Genomic DNA, 14,731 nt, shown 5'->3' with positions numbered 1-14,731 from the left:
AACCAGACAAGGATGGAGGTCTTTCTCATCTGGGCCCCATCCTTCCCGCTGTGCCATTCCCTATCCTGAGGCTCTGTCCCCTTCCCCTGCCAGCTTTGGTGGAGCCCATGGAGGACCAGGGGGTCTCCACACAGCTACTCCTGCCCTCTGGCAGTGTGTGCTTCTCCTACACCAATGTACCCTGGAAGTTGTTCCTGCGAAAGGAGGTGGGCGTGAGGGTGGGGCCTCAGGCTCTTCATGCGGGCAGGGAGGTGGCTGGCTGCAGGGATCTCAAACTGGGACCCCAGGATGCCCCCTCATGACCCATCTTTCCAAGGCTCATTTCTGGGTCTGGGAGGGCGGAAGTGGCCAGGTAAGACACCGCCCCTGCCAGACCCAGCTTTCCCATGCCTCCTCCAGGTGTTCTACCCCCGGGAGAACTTCAGCCATCCCTATTGCCTCCAGCTTCTCTGTGAACAGGTGAGAGCCGGGCCCACCTGCCAACCTGCCACATCTGTACCCTGGGGCCCCACAGCCTAACACCTGGGCCAGGGTAACACCTGTGTGAGGGCATGATCGAAGCCAGCACTTCCAGGGCACTCTGCACCAAGCCCTGCCTCCTAGTGTCCCTAGGATGCAGGGACCCTGATTAACTTCGTTTTACAGAGTGCATATGGTACACAGCCCAGGCACACAGTAGGGACTTCACAAATGGTTCCCTGCCACCTCTGGATGCTCCCAGGACTCTGTCTCTGCTCCTCTGAATTCTACAATGACCCCTCACCCTCCCCACCACTTTCTGCTTCTTCAGGGCAGCTGTCTCAGCTGACCCAACAGTAGTGGGGAGAAGGGAAGGAGAGCAGGAGCCATGCGGGAGGGCAGGGGAGCCATCATGGGCCGGCCTGGGAGCCCTCTCTGCCTGCTCCAGCTGTGCCTCCCAGGGCGAAGGCGCCCTCTACTGGGCCCTCCAGCCTCTCCTCTATGCAGCTCTGTGCTGGGCTCTAGCCTCAGGACCCGATAGTGATCACCATGTTCTGTCTGCAGATCCTACGGGATGCCTTTGCTGAGTCCTGCATCCGGATCTCCCAGGATGAGCGGCACAAAATGAAAGGCCTTCTGGGTATGGGTCCAAGGACCCTGGAGTCCGGGAGCGGGAGTGCTGGGCCTGCCCTGAGGGAGGAACTGGCCACAGGAGCACTCTACGAGCAGGGGAGGCCTAAGGACAGTCTGGGCCCCTCCTGCCTGCAGGAGACCTTGGGGTGGGCCTGGACTCACTCACCACCACTGAAGATAACATCAAGAAGCGCATCGTGGTGGCCGCTCGGAACAACTGGGCCAATTATTTCTCCCGCATCTTCCCCGTTTCGGTCAGTGATGCTGGGGTAGGGTGTGGGGTGTCGAGCCTTGAGTCTGGACCCCAGCGCACAGGCGTGGGCTGTCAGCAGGCAGATGAGAGCCAGGGCAGCAGAAGACAAGACAGCCACTGGCCCTTTGCAGCTCCTAGCATCTTGGTGGTGCCAGGACCCTGGAGCCTGGCCCTGACCCACCCACCTTCCTGGCAGGGTGAGAGTGGTAGTGATGTGCAGCTATTGGGCGTGTCTCATCGGGGGCTAAGACTGCTCAATGTTACCCAAGGGCCCAGCTTCCACCTGGACCAGGTGAAGACGCTCTGCTCCTACAGGTGAGCTGACCCAGAGCCCGGGCTGAGGGCAGAGCGGCAGGATGGCCCCTGGCTCACACCTCACCCTGTGCACAGCTTTGCCGATGTGCTGGATGTGGAGTGCCGGGGAGGCTTCACCCTGGAGCTGTCGCTGAAGAGTGAGCAGCTGGTGCTGTACACGGCCCAAGCGAGGGCCATCAAGGCCATGGTGAAGCAGTTTCTCAGTGAGCTCAGGAAGGCAAGTGCAGGCCAGGTGGGGTCAGGGGGGACAGTGGGCAGCCTCTTCCAGCTGTAGCTCTCCCTGCCTGGGTCCCCTGGGTGGATCTGGGAGTTTAGGCAGGGTCCCTGAAGCTCCAGTTGTAGGGGGAGGCTAACCGTGGGCCGGTAGTTGCTCCCAGGCTGCTCACCCTCCTGCCCGCAGGACTCTGGCTATGTTATCGCCCTTCGAAGCTACATCACCGATGACCACAGCCTCCTCAGCTTTCATTGTGGGGAACTAATCAAGCTGTTGCCAGTGGCTGCCCTAGAGCCAGGTATCCCCAGGGCCAGCTGAAGGGCCTGGCCCAGGGAGGGCACCCTACTGACAGAGCCTGGTGAGGGGCGGAGGGGCCAGGTGGGTGAGCCACTGTCTTGGGATACCTTCTAGGCTGGCAGTTTGGCTCTGCTGGGGGCCGATCCGGACTCTTTCCTGCTGACCTGGTACAGCCAGCTGCCGCTCCTGATTACTCCTTCTCATCAGAGCAGAAGAGCAGCTGGCAGCGCAAGAGTCAGCCACAGCTTACAGAGCCAGGACCAGCTCAGCGGGACAGGGCCTTGGAGGTAAGGAAGATAGGGGAGGCAGAGGCATAACTAGAAGTTGAAGGAGAGTGTGATTGTCCCGAGGCCTCCTGTGGCCTGATGGACAGTGCCTGGTGTGTTGCTGTCCTTCCTGCCTGCTCTGATTTCTTGCCTTGTCTCACCAGCAATACTGTAGGCCCCTGTGGAGCGGGGCTGGGCCCTATGCCCCTCTGCTCCCATAGCGTACTTAGGTCTGTGCTGCCAATAAAGTCTTGATTTTCCTGATTTTGGTCGTATTCCTTCTCCGGTCTGGCAGGGATGGGAATGGCGCTGGGGGGCAGGGCCTCAGGGACAGGCTGTGGGCACTCCAGCGGGACTACATTTCCTGTGCTCCCAGAGCCCCGCCCACCCCCAGAGCCAGGCTCACAGTGACGACTCAGAAGCCACCAGCCTGCAGTCCTCCACGGTCTACACCTCTCTGTCCACTGATTCCCACAACTATACCATGCAGGAATTTGCACTACACTACTTCCGGAAGCCTCTCACCTTGTGAGTGCCCTGAGCCAACCCCTGTGCCTGCCTGTCCTCAGCCCTCCCAACACAAGCCCCCTGGCCAGTACTGTCACCATCCCCTCCATAGGGAACAAGGGCGGGAGGCCTGAGTGAGCAGGGCTGTCCCCTCTGACCCCACAGGCTGGACCTGACAGGAGGAGGCACCAGGGCGAAGGCTATGGCCAGCCTAGTGCAGTGGAGCAAGGTAAGGGGCAGGGGTGGGAGAGTCTGGCCCATGGATCTGTCCTCTGACTCCCGTGACCCCAGACCCACAGCCCAGCCTCTTTGGCCACAGGCTCCCATCCAGGAATCACTCATCCGCCTCAGTGATGAGAACATGAGCAAGAGGGCTGTGGTGGGCTTTGAGGGTGAGTAGCACAGGCATCCTCGGTCCCTGCACCGGAGAGCCTTGGACCTAGGCCCCTGGTCCCCTCCTCTCCTTGAGCTCTGTCTGGCTCTGCATCAGCCTGCAACGCAAGGAAGCTTGTTGGAGGCTCCTGGACACCCGCCCCCCCAGTCCTCCCCTACCTGTGTTCCCACCCATGGGCTGAGTTGTATGGAGACGGGCTGAAAGACAATGACTGGGTGTAGCAGAGACTGTCTGTGCATGGACTCGACACCAACAAAATATTCCTGAGCCTGTTTCATTCTCAGTAAAGCTGAAGTCAGCTGCCTAGCCTGGTGCATGTGCCTTTGGAGAGTAAGACATCAGACAGTAGGTGAAGGGCTATACAGCAAAAGTGTGTGCCAGGCCAGGCCCCGGCCCAGCTCACCACGCTCTTTATCCTGCCTGCAGCTCTAATGCAGTTTATGGGGGACCAGTCTAAGCCCCGTGGCAAGGATGAGATGGACCTGCTGTATGAGCTGCTGAAGGTAAGCAAGGGCAGATGTGCTGCAAGCTGGTGCAGGGAGCCCGGAGTGCCATTTCCTCCTGCCCTGTCTGGACCTGAATGGGAGCCCCCTTCCCTTGGTCCCTTGGGCACTATTTTTTGTTTTGTTCTGTTTTTGTTTATGGTTTTTGCTTTTTATTTTGAGACAAGGTCTTGCTTTGTAGTTCAGGCTGCCCTTGAACTCAAGGTAATCTGCCTCAGCCTCCCAAATGCTGGGATTATAGGTATGCGCCACCACACTCGGCAGTTTCTATTCCTTTTAATCATTCTGAGTATATATTGAGCACTTACTACACACTGGGGATGTGGCTGTGGAGCCAGTAGGCTAAATCCCTGCAATGTACACAATCTCACAGGAGGAGACAATAAACAAGGACACGACGTGTCTGGGAGTGAAGACACTAAGGCAGGGGAGGGAAACGCTTCCTGGAGAAGGCTCTGTGACAGATTTGAAAAGCAGTGAGCCACATGTACCTGGTGACAGGGCCTTGGACAAGGGAAGGGTAGAGGGGACAGTGTGAGAGTGAGCTGCAGCACCAGCAAGTCCAGCTTGGAGGACAAGGGCACTGAGGGGACAGTGGTCCAGCTCACAGCAGGCCTTGTGGACCAAATAGAAGAACTTCAATTTTTCACTATCAAAGAGGGGTTGTGAAGAAAGACTTGGTCTATATCTCCCAGTCACTCTGGATGTTATGTGAGATTCTAGGGGGTTGAACGGCAAATGTGGGGCTGGGGATTTAGCTCAGCGGTGCCGGCACCTGCCTCGCAAGCACAAGGTCTTGAGTTCAATCCTCAGTACCCCCCAAAAAAGGTAAATGTAACGCCTGTAATTCCAGCAGTCAAGAAGCTGAGGCAGGAGGATTGCTGTGAGTTCAAACCAGCCTGGGCTACATAGCAAGACCCTACCTCAAAATAAATAAATAAATAATAGTAATAATAATTAATAAAGGCAAGTGGAAATTACTGCAATGTCTCCTGGTGAGTGAGGGTACTGGTCTGGCCCAAGGCAGCAGCCAAGGGGAGAAGCAGGAAAATTCAGACCCCGAAGGGCTGGCTGTGGGTCTGAGGGGCCAGAGCAGTGGCTACCATGAGGAAGAGCAGGTCTGGGCTGGTGATGGAGTCTGTTTTGGCTATGTGAGGTCTGAAGCCACAGACTTCTGAGTGGAGAGGGCTGAGTCTCAAGGAGAATCTTGGCTGGAGGCAGGAACCAGTGTCCTCGAGGACAGCTGTGACCACTGGAGAAAGCAGGGAGAGGTGTCAGGGCCCTGCAGCATCTGGAGGCCCAGGAGGCAAGGTGGAGCTGGCAAAGGTGACCAAGAGACCAGAGAAGTGGGCGAAGCAAGTGACTTAAAGAGAGTGGTGATCCCAGCACTCTGGGAGGCTGAAGCAGGAAGACTGCAAGTTTGAGCCTAGCATGAAGCAACTGAGCAACATAGTGAGATTCTGTCTCAACAAAACAAGGGCTGGGGATGTAGCTCAGTGCAGAGGCCCTGAGTTCAATCCCTAGTACCCTCCCCCCCAATAAAGAGTGGCCTGGGCCCAGGCATGATTCAGTGGTAGAGCATGTGCTGAGCACTTGTGAGGCCCTGGGTTCCATTCCCAGCACTCCATAAGAGGAAAGGAGAAAAGAAAAGAAAGAAGAAAAGTGACTAGTCGTACAGATGGACAGACCAAGTAGCAGCCGCCGGGTTGGCACCTGGTCTCGGCTCTAGCCCACAGCCATTAAGGATTTCTCCCAGACCTCAGACCCCATGCCGTCCCTCGGCTCTCCTGCCTTACCCTTGCCTTGCCCATCTGCCCTTCCTGTCCCCACAGCTGTGCCAGGGGGAGGACCTCAGGGATGAGATGTACTGCCAGGTCATCAAGCAGGTCACAGGACACCCCCAGCCGTGAGTGGGGATGGTGGGATGGGGCCTCTGGGTCCCGCGCGGCACTGTGGTCTGGCCAGCCTGAGCCCAGGCTCTCTGCCCCACAGGGAGCACTGTGCCCGGGGGTGGAGCCTCCTCAGCCTCTTCACAGGCTTCTTCCCCCCATCTACCACACTGATGCCCTACGTGACCAAGTTCCTGCAGGACTCGGGCCCCAGCCAAGGTGCCATGGGAGGGGAAGGGAGGTGGGGACTCCTGGACTTGGAATTTGCCAGCTGGAGAGCGGCTGGGACAGGCTTGTGACCTCTCACCCGGGCTTCTCTGCAGAGCTGGCCCGGAGAAGCCAGCAGCACCTCCAGCACACGATCAAATACGGGGGGCGCCAGCGACTGCCCCAACCGGGTGAAATGCGAGCTTTTCTGGTATCTGGGGTGGAAGGATGGGCCTTCTGGGGCTCCCCAGGGGGAAGGGGATATCCACAGGGCAGCTGTGACCTGACTGCTGGTGACTGATCCTATAACCTCCCTTGACAGAAAGGGCAAGCAGTCCGCCAGCTTCTGATCCACCTGCCCGGGGGTGTGGACTACAGGACGAACTTGAAGACCTTCTCGGTGAGGGGGAGGGCCCGAGGAAAGAGGCCATGGGGCTCAGCTCTGGGCCTTCCAGCCTCCCTCCCACACTGTCATTCCCCTGTCCACATGCCCAGGTGGCAGGAGAAGTGCTGGAGGAGATGTGCGGGAAGATGGGCATCACAGACCCCCAGGAAATACAGGAATTTGCCCTTTTCCTCATCAAAGGAGGTGAGCCCAGGCAGCGGGAGAGAAGGGAACCCAGCTGTTTCCTGTTCACCAGGAGGCAGCGTCTGTGCTGGGGCAGCAGGGCGGGCCGTGGGCAGTGCTGGCCTGGGCTCCTCATGCAGGTGAGCTGGTTCGGCCCCTGTGGCCCCACGAGTACCTCAACAGTGTGGTGGTGGGCCAGGACACGAGCCTGCACAGCCAGCGGCTCAGCTGGGAGACCCCGCTGCACTTCGATCACCCCATCTACATTGGCACCCACTATGGCCAGGTCAGCCCCTGCTCCTGGGTTGCCATGCAATGCCCAGCAACTTGAGGGTAGGGTTCCTGCCAGGGGCACCTCTACCCACCCCCCAGTGACATGTTCTGTGGGAGCTGAAAGGGCTGCTGGCAGGAACAGGCTTTGAGTCCCAACAGGTGGGGACCAGACTGCTGGGGACTTTGGGGCACAGCTGCCCCTCACAGCCCTCCTCCTCAGGTGCTGCGGGACTACCTACAGGGGAAGCTGATGGCCCACGCCCAGGCAGATGCTCAGCTTGCCCAGCTGGCTGCCCTCCAGCACCTTGGCAGGGCCAGCAAGAGCCCCCCCTCCGAGTATGTGAGCGTGGTCCCAATACCTCCTCCTGTCGTGCCTCTTCCCACCTGGGCACCACCCCCCACTCCCTCCTCCAAGCCTAAGGCCACTCCATTTAACCCTTCCTGCCCCTGATAAGACTGGCCTAGAGCAGTGGACACCTGTCCTCCCCACCCCACTCCAGGCTCCTCTGGGGCAGGGTGCTCACCTTGTTCACGTGGGTCCTTAGTCTTATCCACAGTGGGCACTTGGTCAGTTACCTGGCACCGCAGGCCCAGCCTTGGGCCAGCTGGTCAACGGTCCTGGGCCTAACTAAGCCAGGCTGTGTACCCTAGGCAAGACCTGCTGGGTTACATACCGAAGACACTGCAATGGCAGGTGAACATGGCCACCATAGAGAGTTTGATGGGCCAGGAGCTGAGGCAGCTGCAAGGACACAGCTCCCAGGAAGCAAAGATTAGCTTCATTGGTGGGTCTGGGAAAAGGGGGCTGCAGGTCCAGGAGGGATGGGCCAAGGGTGGAGAGGCAAGGTGGCTTCTGGGCCTGCCTGTCCCTCACCTGCCCTAGGAGCAAAATAGAGCCCTCACAGTCAGAACTCAAGTTCTGGCCTTCTCTATCCCCAGAGGCCACGCGCCAGCTGCCCCTCTTTGGCTATAACGTGTACGTGGTGCTGCGAGTAAGCAACCTAGTGCTTCCTGGACCTGTCTTCTTGGGGCTCAATCGCCAGCACCTTGTCCTCATGGACCCCACCTCCCAGGTGGGCAAAGTTCCCACCCCAGTGCTGTCCTGGGAACCCTCAGGCCGTTCCTCTTGCATCATATGTTGACCCCCACTCCAGAAGAACCAAGCTCTGCTGTCTCTGCTGCCCCTAGAAAATGTGCTGCTCCATAGCCCTGAAGGACCTTCAGCGGGCCCACCTGCTGAGCCCACTGAAGGTCAACGGGCCCCCTGGACTGGAACTCAACTATGGCCTGGCCGACAGTCCCCAGACCATCTGGTTGGAGCTACCACAGGTGAATGGCCAGGGCTTCTGATGCCCTCAGGAAGGAGGATATGAGTGCCTCCGCCCAGCCCTGGCATATAGCAGGAACCCAGGCTCAGGGCTGAGCCACAGCTCAGGGGCAGTGAGCAGGGCAGTGGTGGGGACTGACAGGGAGCCCAGTGCTGACAGGCCTTTCTCCGAGCAGGCCCAGGAACTACTCCGCACCATCATCTTCCTGCTGGATGGTAGCGTGTCTTCCACTCAGTAACCCCGGTGGCCCGGCCTCATTTGAGGACCAGGAGATCTCTCCCTAGCCCAGGTCCCACCTGGATCCTCTGCCCTGGGTGCCAGCAGGTTGCTTTTGGTTGGGACCTCACCTGGCTCTGCTCTGAAACCTGCCACAGCACAACCTGGCTGGCCCAAGTGGAGGCTATGGGGCAGGGAGTGCCACAGTGACTTCAGGTGGGAAAAAAAGTAGTCACACTCCCTCTGGGGTGGGCCAGGGCCGTGTGGGGGCTGCAGAAACCTGGCTTGGACATCTCATGTTGGCCAGCCTGGGGGAGATGCCCACCTAGCCCCAAGTATCCACCCAGGCTCAATGTCAGCATGAGCCCAGGGCTGGAAGAAGCTGCTGAGGAAATAAAACTCTCAAGAAAAAAGGGCTGTGTGTACACATGTGTGTTGGGCAAACAATACTTTATTCCTCTTGTAAACATCAGTCAGACCTAGCCTTCCTGACCAGCAGCTGAGCTGGGCATGGGGCCTATCCGCCGCACCTCTTACCACCAGCTCTGCACCTGAAGCATAAGCTGGCATCTCAAGGGAAGGGGGAGCAGAGGCCCTGAGCAGGCCCCATACCTTGGGCAGGTGGGCCTCACCCCTGGCTAGGAACTTGCTGAGTATGAGGTGGGAGGGCCACTCCTGCCCTGCCCCTGGCAGCAGCCACGCCACCTGCCACCTTCTAACCTGGGGATCTGACCTAGAAAACCTGGCCATGAGGGCTACGAGAGGTAAGAAGACACTGAGGAAGGACCACAGGCTTTGCAAGCAGGAAGGTGGGCTGACCCTTGACCTCTGACTTGATTTTGGAACCATCAGGAACCATCTCCAAAGTGAGCTATGGCTGGCAGGGGGAAGGACCCTGAGAAAGATAGTGCCCCTGGCATCAGCAGGCCTGCCCAGCTCCCTACTTCTGAGCAAGGCCTGAGCTGGCTCATGACTCTGGGGAGGTGGGCAGCTCTGTGGGGCCAGCAGTGGGTCATCTCTGTGGGCCACACAAATTGTGCCAGTCAGCTTCACTCTCGCACCTCACACAGCCATGGAAAAACTGCTTGATGAGGCTCTGGGCTTCTTCCCTCACTGTGGATTCAGAGCAGGTAGACAGGAAGAGGTAAGGGCTAGTATCCTCCCTGCAGACCCCTAGTGCCTCTGGGCCTTGGGCATGTTGGCACTCACCACTCCTTCCAGGCAAGGTCTTCTGAGTCAGCAAGTGTGAAAGATGGCGAGCAAAGCGTTTAAACAGCTCCTAGAAGGCAGAGAGAGGAGGGAGCAGACAGCAAGAAGAGCAGGAGCCACCCAGAGCCAGGAGAGCAGAGTTAGACTGAGATTTAGCCTGCTCTGCCCTGCTTTGTTCTGGGGTGCATGCTGCCCACCTCCCCTCATTGCACCCAAGTGCTCTGGGGAGGATAGAGCCCATCTATTCACCCTACCTTGGAAGCAAACTTGCCCTCCTTGTAGAAGGGGGTCAGGTACCTGACCACAACATCTGCAGCCTCCTTCAGGGAGATCCCAGGAGCTGAGAGCTGGCAGGGGTATTGGGCTATGGCATTCAAGGTGCCCTGATCACTGGCTGAGATGCTGCCCTTGCCCTCCGCTACGATGGAGGGCTTGACTGAGGTGCGAGGCCTCTTCTGAGCCGGGATCTCGGGGTTCTCCTAGACAGGGCCACGGGGGGGTGGGTCACTTCATTTCACTGCCCCCCCAAAAAACTATGCCTTAGCATCAGGCAGTTCCCTCCAGCCACAGGGGTGTGGAAAGAAGTGATGATTTCCTCTGAATCCCTGACCAGGGAGAAGCAGCTCCTGGCCTCTTCCACAGGCCACCTCCCTTCCCTCATCTTCCCCCATGGTCTCATCCCTAGAGGTACCTGCTGATGTCTTGGCCGCTTGCCCATCTGTCTCCCCTTTGAGGGGCTGGGCGGTGCTTCCGGAATCCCCTGGTCTCTGAGTGGGCAGGTGCTGGCCAGAGGGAAGAACAGTATTAGAGCTCCAGGGCCAGCTGCTCCCACAGCCCAGGCAGCCAGCAGAGCCCAGTGAGGCCCACTAGCAGAGTACACTGCCATGTGGACTCCGGACACAGGCTTCATATGCATGGGATTCCATGACTGACTAGGCCCTCACCTTGGCCATTCCCCAGAATGCTTCTTGGTGTGAAGGGCAGTCACGTGTCCTTGGGCTCCATCTTCCTCCTCTGTGGACTTCTCTGGGACCATGAGAGGTCCCTGCACCCCCTCACAGGAGGAACTGGCACCTTCTGCCCTTGGGGCCAAAGCAAATGCAGGCGGATTTTCTGCCTTTTGGCAGAAGCGGGCAATACTCTGGGAATCCTTGTGAGCCGCTGCAGCTAGGAGCTGCTGCTTCTTGTTGGCCTGGGGCTTGGCCACAGACCTGTCTTCAGCAGAGCCTTTTATCTTCTTCTCAGGGCGGGGGCCCCAACAAGAAGCACTGCTGGCAGGGGCCTCTCCACTTGGCCCAGGGAGGGGCTCACTTCTGTCCTCATCACGGAGAACACAGGGCCAGCTGGGGGGCTCCTGCTCACCTCCTTGTATGGACTGGGGGCCTTGCTCCTGTGTCTGAGACTTCCCCATCAGCTCAGTGGCTGTCTGGAATGGGGAGGAGCCTTTGGGGAAGCCAGCTCCCACCCTCTTGGCTTTGAGCTGTGAGGAGAAAGAGGGAAGGTTCAGACCCTCAGGTCCCCTCGAAGGTGCCAGCTGGCTGCTCCAGAGGTGGTGTGCTGGGGTGGGGGTCTCAGGAGTGAGGGAGGAGCTGGACACGTGCCACTTGGGGCTGAGGCTCATAGGAGAAGAGACCAGAGCTGGAAAAGGCACGGCTGGCAGAGCAGAAAGGCTCCAGGGGCCTTGTCTGCCGCCCTAGGGCTAGGGCTGTGATGCCAGGAGAGACCAGAAGGCTGTGACCTACCTGGGGCAAAGGAAAAGTGGAGCCTTTCCCAGACTCATGTTTGGGGTGGACACCAGGACACCACTCACCGAGTACATGTGGGAGGCTGGTGGGATGTCATACTCGTTGGGTTCTGGGGGCTCCACCTGGGCACTGCCGCTTTTGGTGCCACCTCCCATGTCATACAGCTGCCCATCCTTGGAGGCTTTGTGGATCTCAGCCACCTGGGCAGGGACAGGCAGGGAGGGCGTGGCAGCCATGAGCTCCTCCTGATAGCCCCAATCCAAGTCCTCCTTTCCCTTGAGGCACAAGAAGGAACTGGACATTGAACAAGTTCCAGTCCTCCTGAGGGTGACGAGACATGTCAGCTGGCCAGGAAGCTGGCTCTACACTCATAAATGGCTCCTGGAGTCAGAGGGCTGGCAGACAGTCTTGGAGTATGGAGGGGCTGCCCTTTCCTACCCTGAACCTGGAGGTGTGCTGTCCCACCCAGGCCCACCTTCTTCAGCACGCTGGCCTTGTACAGGTTGGCCATCTTTGCATTTCGGAATGTCTCATGTTCCAGGTCCACAGCCCTGGTGCGAAGGTCCGCTCTGTGGGCAGGGATGAGCACACATAACAGGACCTGAGCCCTCTCCCTATAGACCTCAGTTTCTCCAGGACTATGACGATGGGCACAGGGACTCTGACTAGGTCTCTTGGGGACCCTATGGCTCAGTGACTGTCAGCAGTCACTGGCAGCCCCTAAGTGTGGCCATGCCAGCCCCTTGATGCGGCTGAGGGACTGGTGCCCCTGGAGTATGGTGGGTCACAGTCTGGGGTGGAGAGGCCCAAACAAGTCAAGGGGATGTGGGCTCTAGCAGGCTCCTCAGAAACAAAGGCTTTGAGAGCTGCCCTGCCCTGGATGGCTGGCCCTTGGTCTCCAGTCCCAGAGATCTTGGGACACTCACCCATCGGTGGACCCTGCAGCCTGAAGGTTACTGCTCAGAGCCTCCTCCAGAAGCCCTAGGCAATGCTCTCGGGCCTACAGGGAAAGGGAAGTCAGTCACCCAGCTCAGGTCAGGGAGAGGCCCTGGCAGCAGGTGAGGAGCTGCTCTTTTCTTACTTTCACAGTGAGCCTGGGGATCTTCTTGCTAGAAGCTTCTTTCAGGGGACAGTCCTCATCTGGGGAGAGGAGGAATGGGTCCTTCCATTTGACTTCCTGCTTTCTGGAGGCCCCCAACTCCCCAATGAGACATCTACCATCCACACCCCGAGCATGGCCCACAAGTCCCTAGAAACATTTCTGTACCAACCTGGGGGTATGAATTCTTCTATCTTGGGGTCTTTGCCCTAAAAGATGGCATGAAGGGCCCATGAGGTATCCTGCCCTGCTGTAGGACAGCCTCCACCCAGCGCCAGGGAAGGGGCTGAGGAGGTGTGAGCAGGGGACCACCTGGGACCCTGCATGCGTTGCTGAGCCCCTGCTGAACCCTCTGGCCCCTTCACCTTGCGCAGACTCATCTGCTTCTGATAGAAGAGACTCCATTCTCGCTTGTGAGCCTCATCTCTGCCCTCGTCGCCACTGCCTCCAGAACCGTCATCATACCTGGGGGACAGGCTGGGTATGAGCAGCCCCAGGCTGAGGCTTTGCCCCCCTCACTCGTGCATTTAGGACAGTGATGTCCATGGCACCCTGACAGCTCAGGACAGGGTCCAGGCCCCACCATGGCCAGGGGACTGAATGGAGCACTGTGCCACCTCTGTCTGCCCTTAGCACCAGAAGAATGACAGACCTGGTCTCATGACCCCTCACCTGCTGAATCCCCCATAGCCCCTGCGGCCTCCCTCATACAGCTCAGGGTCGAAGCCATTTCCCTGGGAGGGCCTGATGCAGGTCTTGGTCCAGCTGCTGCTGTGCTCCAAGAAATCCAGCTGCCTCCGCACAGCTGCAGGATTCTGGCAGTGGTCACAGCCTTTGGTGCAGGCAGGTGGTGCATCCCCAAAATACTTGGCAATGGCAGCGTGGCGGCACCTGGAGCATGTAATACAATAGAGGTGAGGGGCGAGGGATGCATCAGGCCACTGTTTGTTCACCTAATCCCCAAACACTGGCTGAGTGTCACAATCTGGCACCATGCTCAGCCTCTCACACACCTCACCTTATGAGGTCACACAAGGCATCATCTGACTCTGCCCATGGTACAGCTGGAGACAGTTACGGTCACAGGATCCCCAAGGTCCTATGACACATGGGGGTGGGTAGGAGCCAGGATGTGAACACCACTCTGTCTGGTTACTCCTCTGGGTCCAGAGCTTCTGCCTTCCCTCTGTCCTGGGGCAGGGTTGCCCTCAGAAGAGTTTAGGCTCCAGTGCAGATACTGGCTCTGCTACCATGGCACCTACATGTTCCCATCTGTGAAATGGGCAAGAGAGCACTGGGCATCATAACAATACTGCCCCTCACCTTTCTCTGGGTGACAGAGGGAGGGAACAGCAGGAGAAGACCTGGCCTCAAGATGCTGTTCTGCTTGTCTCTTGATGGCCTTTTCCTTGTAGGCCCTGACAAACCTCTATCCCAACTCACTGTATGCAGTATGAGGCTGGGGGCACAGCGTACGGCATGACCTCCCCACAAGAGACAGCAGTTAAGCAGGCAGTTCTGAGCAGGCATTGTACCTAGTCACTGGAGGGCACATTCAGCCAGGGAGTGTCTCCCTCTCAGCTTCCACTACCTTGGCCCTGCTGCAGCCCCCCTTGAGCTGACCAGCCTCAAGGTGAGGCAGGGAGCAGCCTCCACTTGGTCCAGGAAGCTCAGCCTCTTCTCTGGGCCCCAGGCTGTGGCCCTGTCAACCCTTGGGCAGGTAGATAGGCCATAGCTCTGTGAGGATCCTTACAAATCCTGGTGGATTCCTGCCACCAGGAATGTGATAAAAGCAGGAGAGCCCAAGAGAAGATGCTGGACCAGAGGAAGGGCTGCCTGGGGTGCAGATCTCAGGGACAATAACTGCTGGCACCAAGTGCTCTGACCAAAGGTCCTCTCAATGTGATTCCTGTCTGGGACTGTGATCTCAAAGAACAGGCTCAAGGACCAAAAGCTGTGATGCAGCCCCTAAAGAACCAGGATGGGGTCTCCCTCTAGCCAAATGGAGAATGCAGCTGTGAAGCAGAACAGGTGGTGGGAGACAGTGGACATGGCCACCAGGAGGCGCTCTTCTCCCTGCTCCCATTAGTGCTGAATAAATATGACAAATGTTCCCTCCACTGGAGCCTGTTCACCCACACAGTGGCCGCCTGTCTGGCTTCTGGGAGCCACTGGCATCCAAGCAGTGTGGCCACGGGGTTTGCCTCCCCAACCCCAAAGCCCTGACTCACTGGGGTTTTGTGCTCAGATTCAAAGAGTTCCATTGACTGTAGGGCTGGGGTCAATTTCTCTGCGGGCAGTCTGGTCTGCTGGGTGGCAGGACCAGCCAAATGTCAAATGGCCCAGTCACTGGGCT

General features: G+C 58.4%; 2 protein-coding genes across 6 annotated transcripts in view; one reads left to right on the top strand and one right to left on the bottom strand.

Moving 5' to 3' along the window:
* Positions 1 to 8,746, top strand: part of Myo15b (myosin XVB) — a 31,744-nt gene extending 22,998 nt beyond the window's left edge. Inside the window, 23 exon segments of the mRNA XM_087208157.1 lie at positions 94 to 206; positions 400 to 459; positions 1,024 to 1,099; positions 1,228 to 1,346; positions 1,542 to 1,660; positions 1,736 to 1,877; positions 2,061 to 2,172; positions 2,286 to 2,458; positions 2,814 to 2,965; positions 3,110 to 3,173; positions 3,264 to 3,336; positions 3,765 to 3,841; positions 5,674 to 5,747; positions 5,834 to 5,949; positions 6,054 to 6,148; positions 6,260 to 6,337; positions 6,433 to 6,526; positions 6,646 to 6,791; positions 6,999 to 7,114; positions 7,430 to 7,563; positions 7,718 to 7,851; positions 7,967 to 8,107; positions 8,282 to 8,746. Coding sequence (XP_087064283.1) covers positions 94 to 206; positions 400 to 459; positions 1,024 to 1,099; positions 1,228 to 1,346; positions 1,542 to 1,660; positions 1,736 to 1,877; positions 2,061 to 2,172; positions 2,286 to 2,458; positions 2,814 to 2,965; positions 3,110 to 3,173; positions 3,264 to 3,336; positions 3,765 to 3,841; positions 5,674 to 5,747; positions 5,834 to 5,949; positions 6,054 to 6,148; positions 6,260 to 6,337; positions 6,433 to 6,526; positions 6,646 to 6,791; positions 6,999 to 7,114; positions 7,430 to 7,563; positions 7,718 to 7,851; positions 7,967 to 8,107; positions 8,282 to 8,344 — 2,471 coding nt within the window. The 3' untranslated portion in view covers positions 8,345 to 8,746.
* Positions 8,747 to 8,755: 9 nt separating this feature from the next.
* Recql5 (RecQ like helicase 5) overlaps positions 8,756 to 14,731 on the bottom strand; it is a 37,810-nt gene continuing 31,834 nt past the window's right edge. For 2 of the 5 annotated variants that reach the window (XM_087208453.1, XM_087208455.1), the window contains 11 exons: positions 13,048 to 13,266; positions 12,741 to 12,840; positions 12,548 to 12,584; positions 12,358 to 12,416; positions 12,203 to 12,276; positions 11,752 to 11,845; positions 11,342 to 11,476; positions 10,476 to 11,011; positions 10,223 to 10,313; positions 9,786 to 10,010; positions 8,756 to 9,601 (listed from right to left, as the gene is read on the bottom strand). In XM_087208453.1, coding sequence (XP_087064579.1) covers positions 9,335 to 9,601; positions 9,786 to 10,010; positions 10,223 to 10,313; positions 10,476 to 11,011; positions 11,342 to 11,476; positions 11,752 to 11,845; positions 12,203 to 12,276; positions 12,358 to 12,416; positions 12,548 to 12,584; positions 12,741 to 12,840; positions 13,048 to 13,266 — 1,837 coding nt within the window. In that variant the 3' untranslated portion in view covers positions 8,756 to 9,334. The remainder of the gene's footprint in view (positions 9,602 to 9,785; positions 10,011 to 10,222; positions 10,314 to 10,475; positions 11,012 to 11,341; positions 11,477 to 11,751; positions 11,846 to 12,202; positions 12,277 to 12,357; positions 12,417 to 12,547; positions 12,585 to 12,740; positions 12,841 to 13,047; positions 13,267 to 14,731) is intronic. The other 3 variants (XM_004860693.4, XM_021241218.2, XM_087208454.1) reach the window with 3 other exon arrangements.

Source organism: Heterocephalus glaber, unplaced genomic scaffold, assembly GCF_053883595.1.
Source record: "Heterocephalus glaber isolate CG9 unplaced genomic scaffold, H.glaber_assembly_v1.0 deba00000937, whole genome shotgun sequence".
NCBI lineage: Eukaryota > Metazoa > Chordata > Mammalia > Rodentia > Bathyergidae > Heterocephalus > Heterocephalus glaber.
This window is presented reverse-complemented; position numbering and strand designations above follow the sequence as displayed.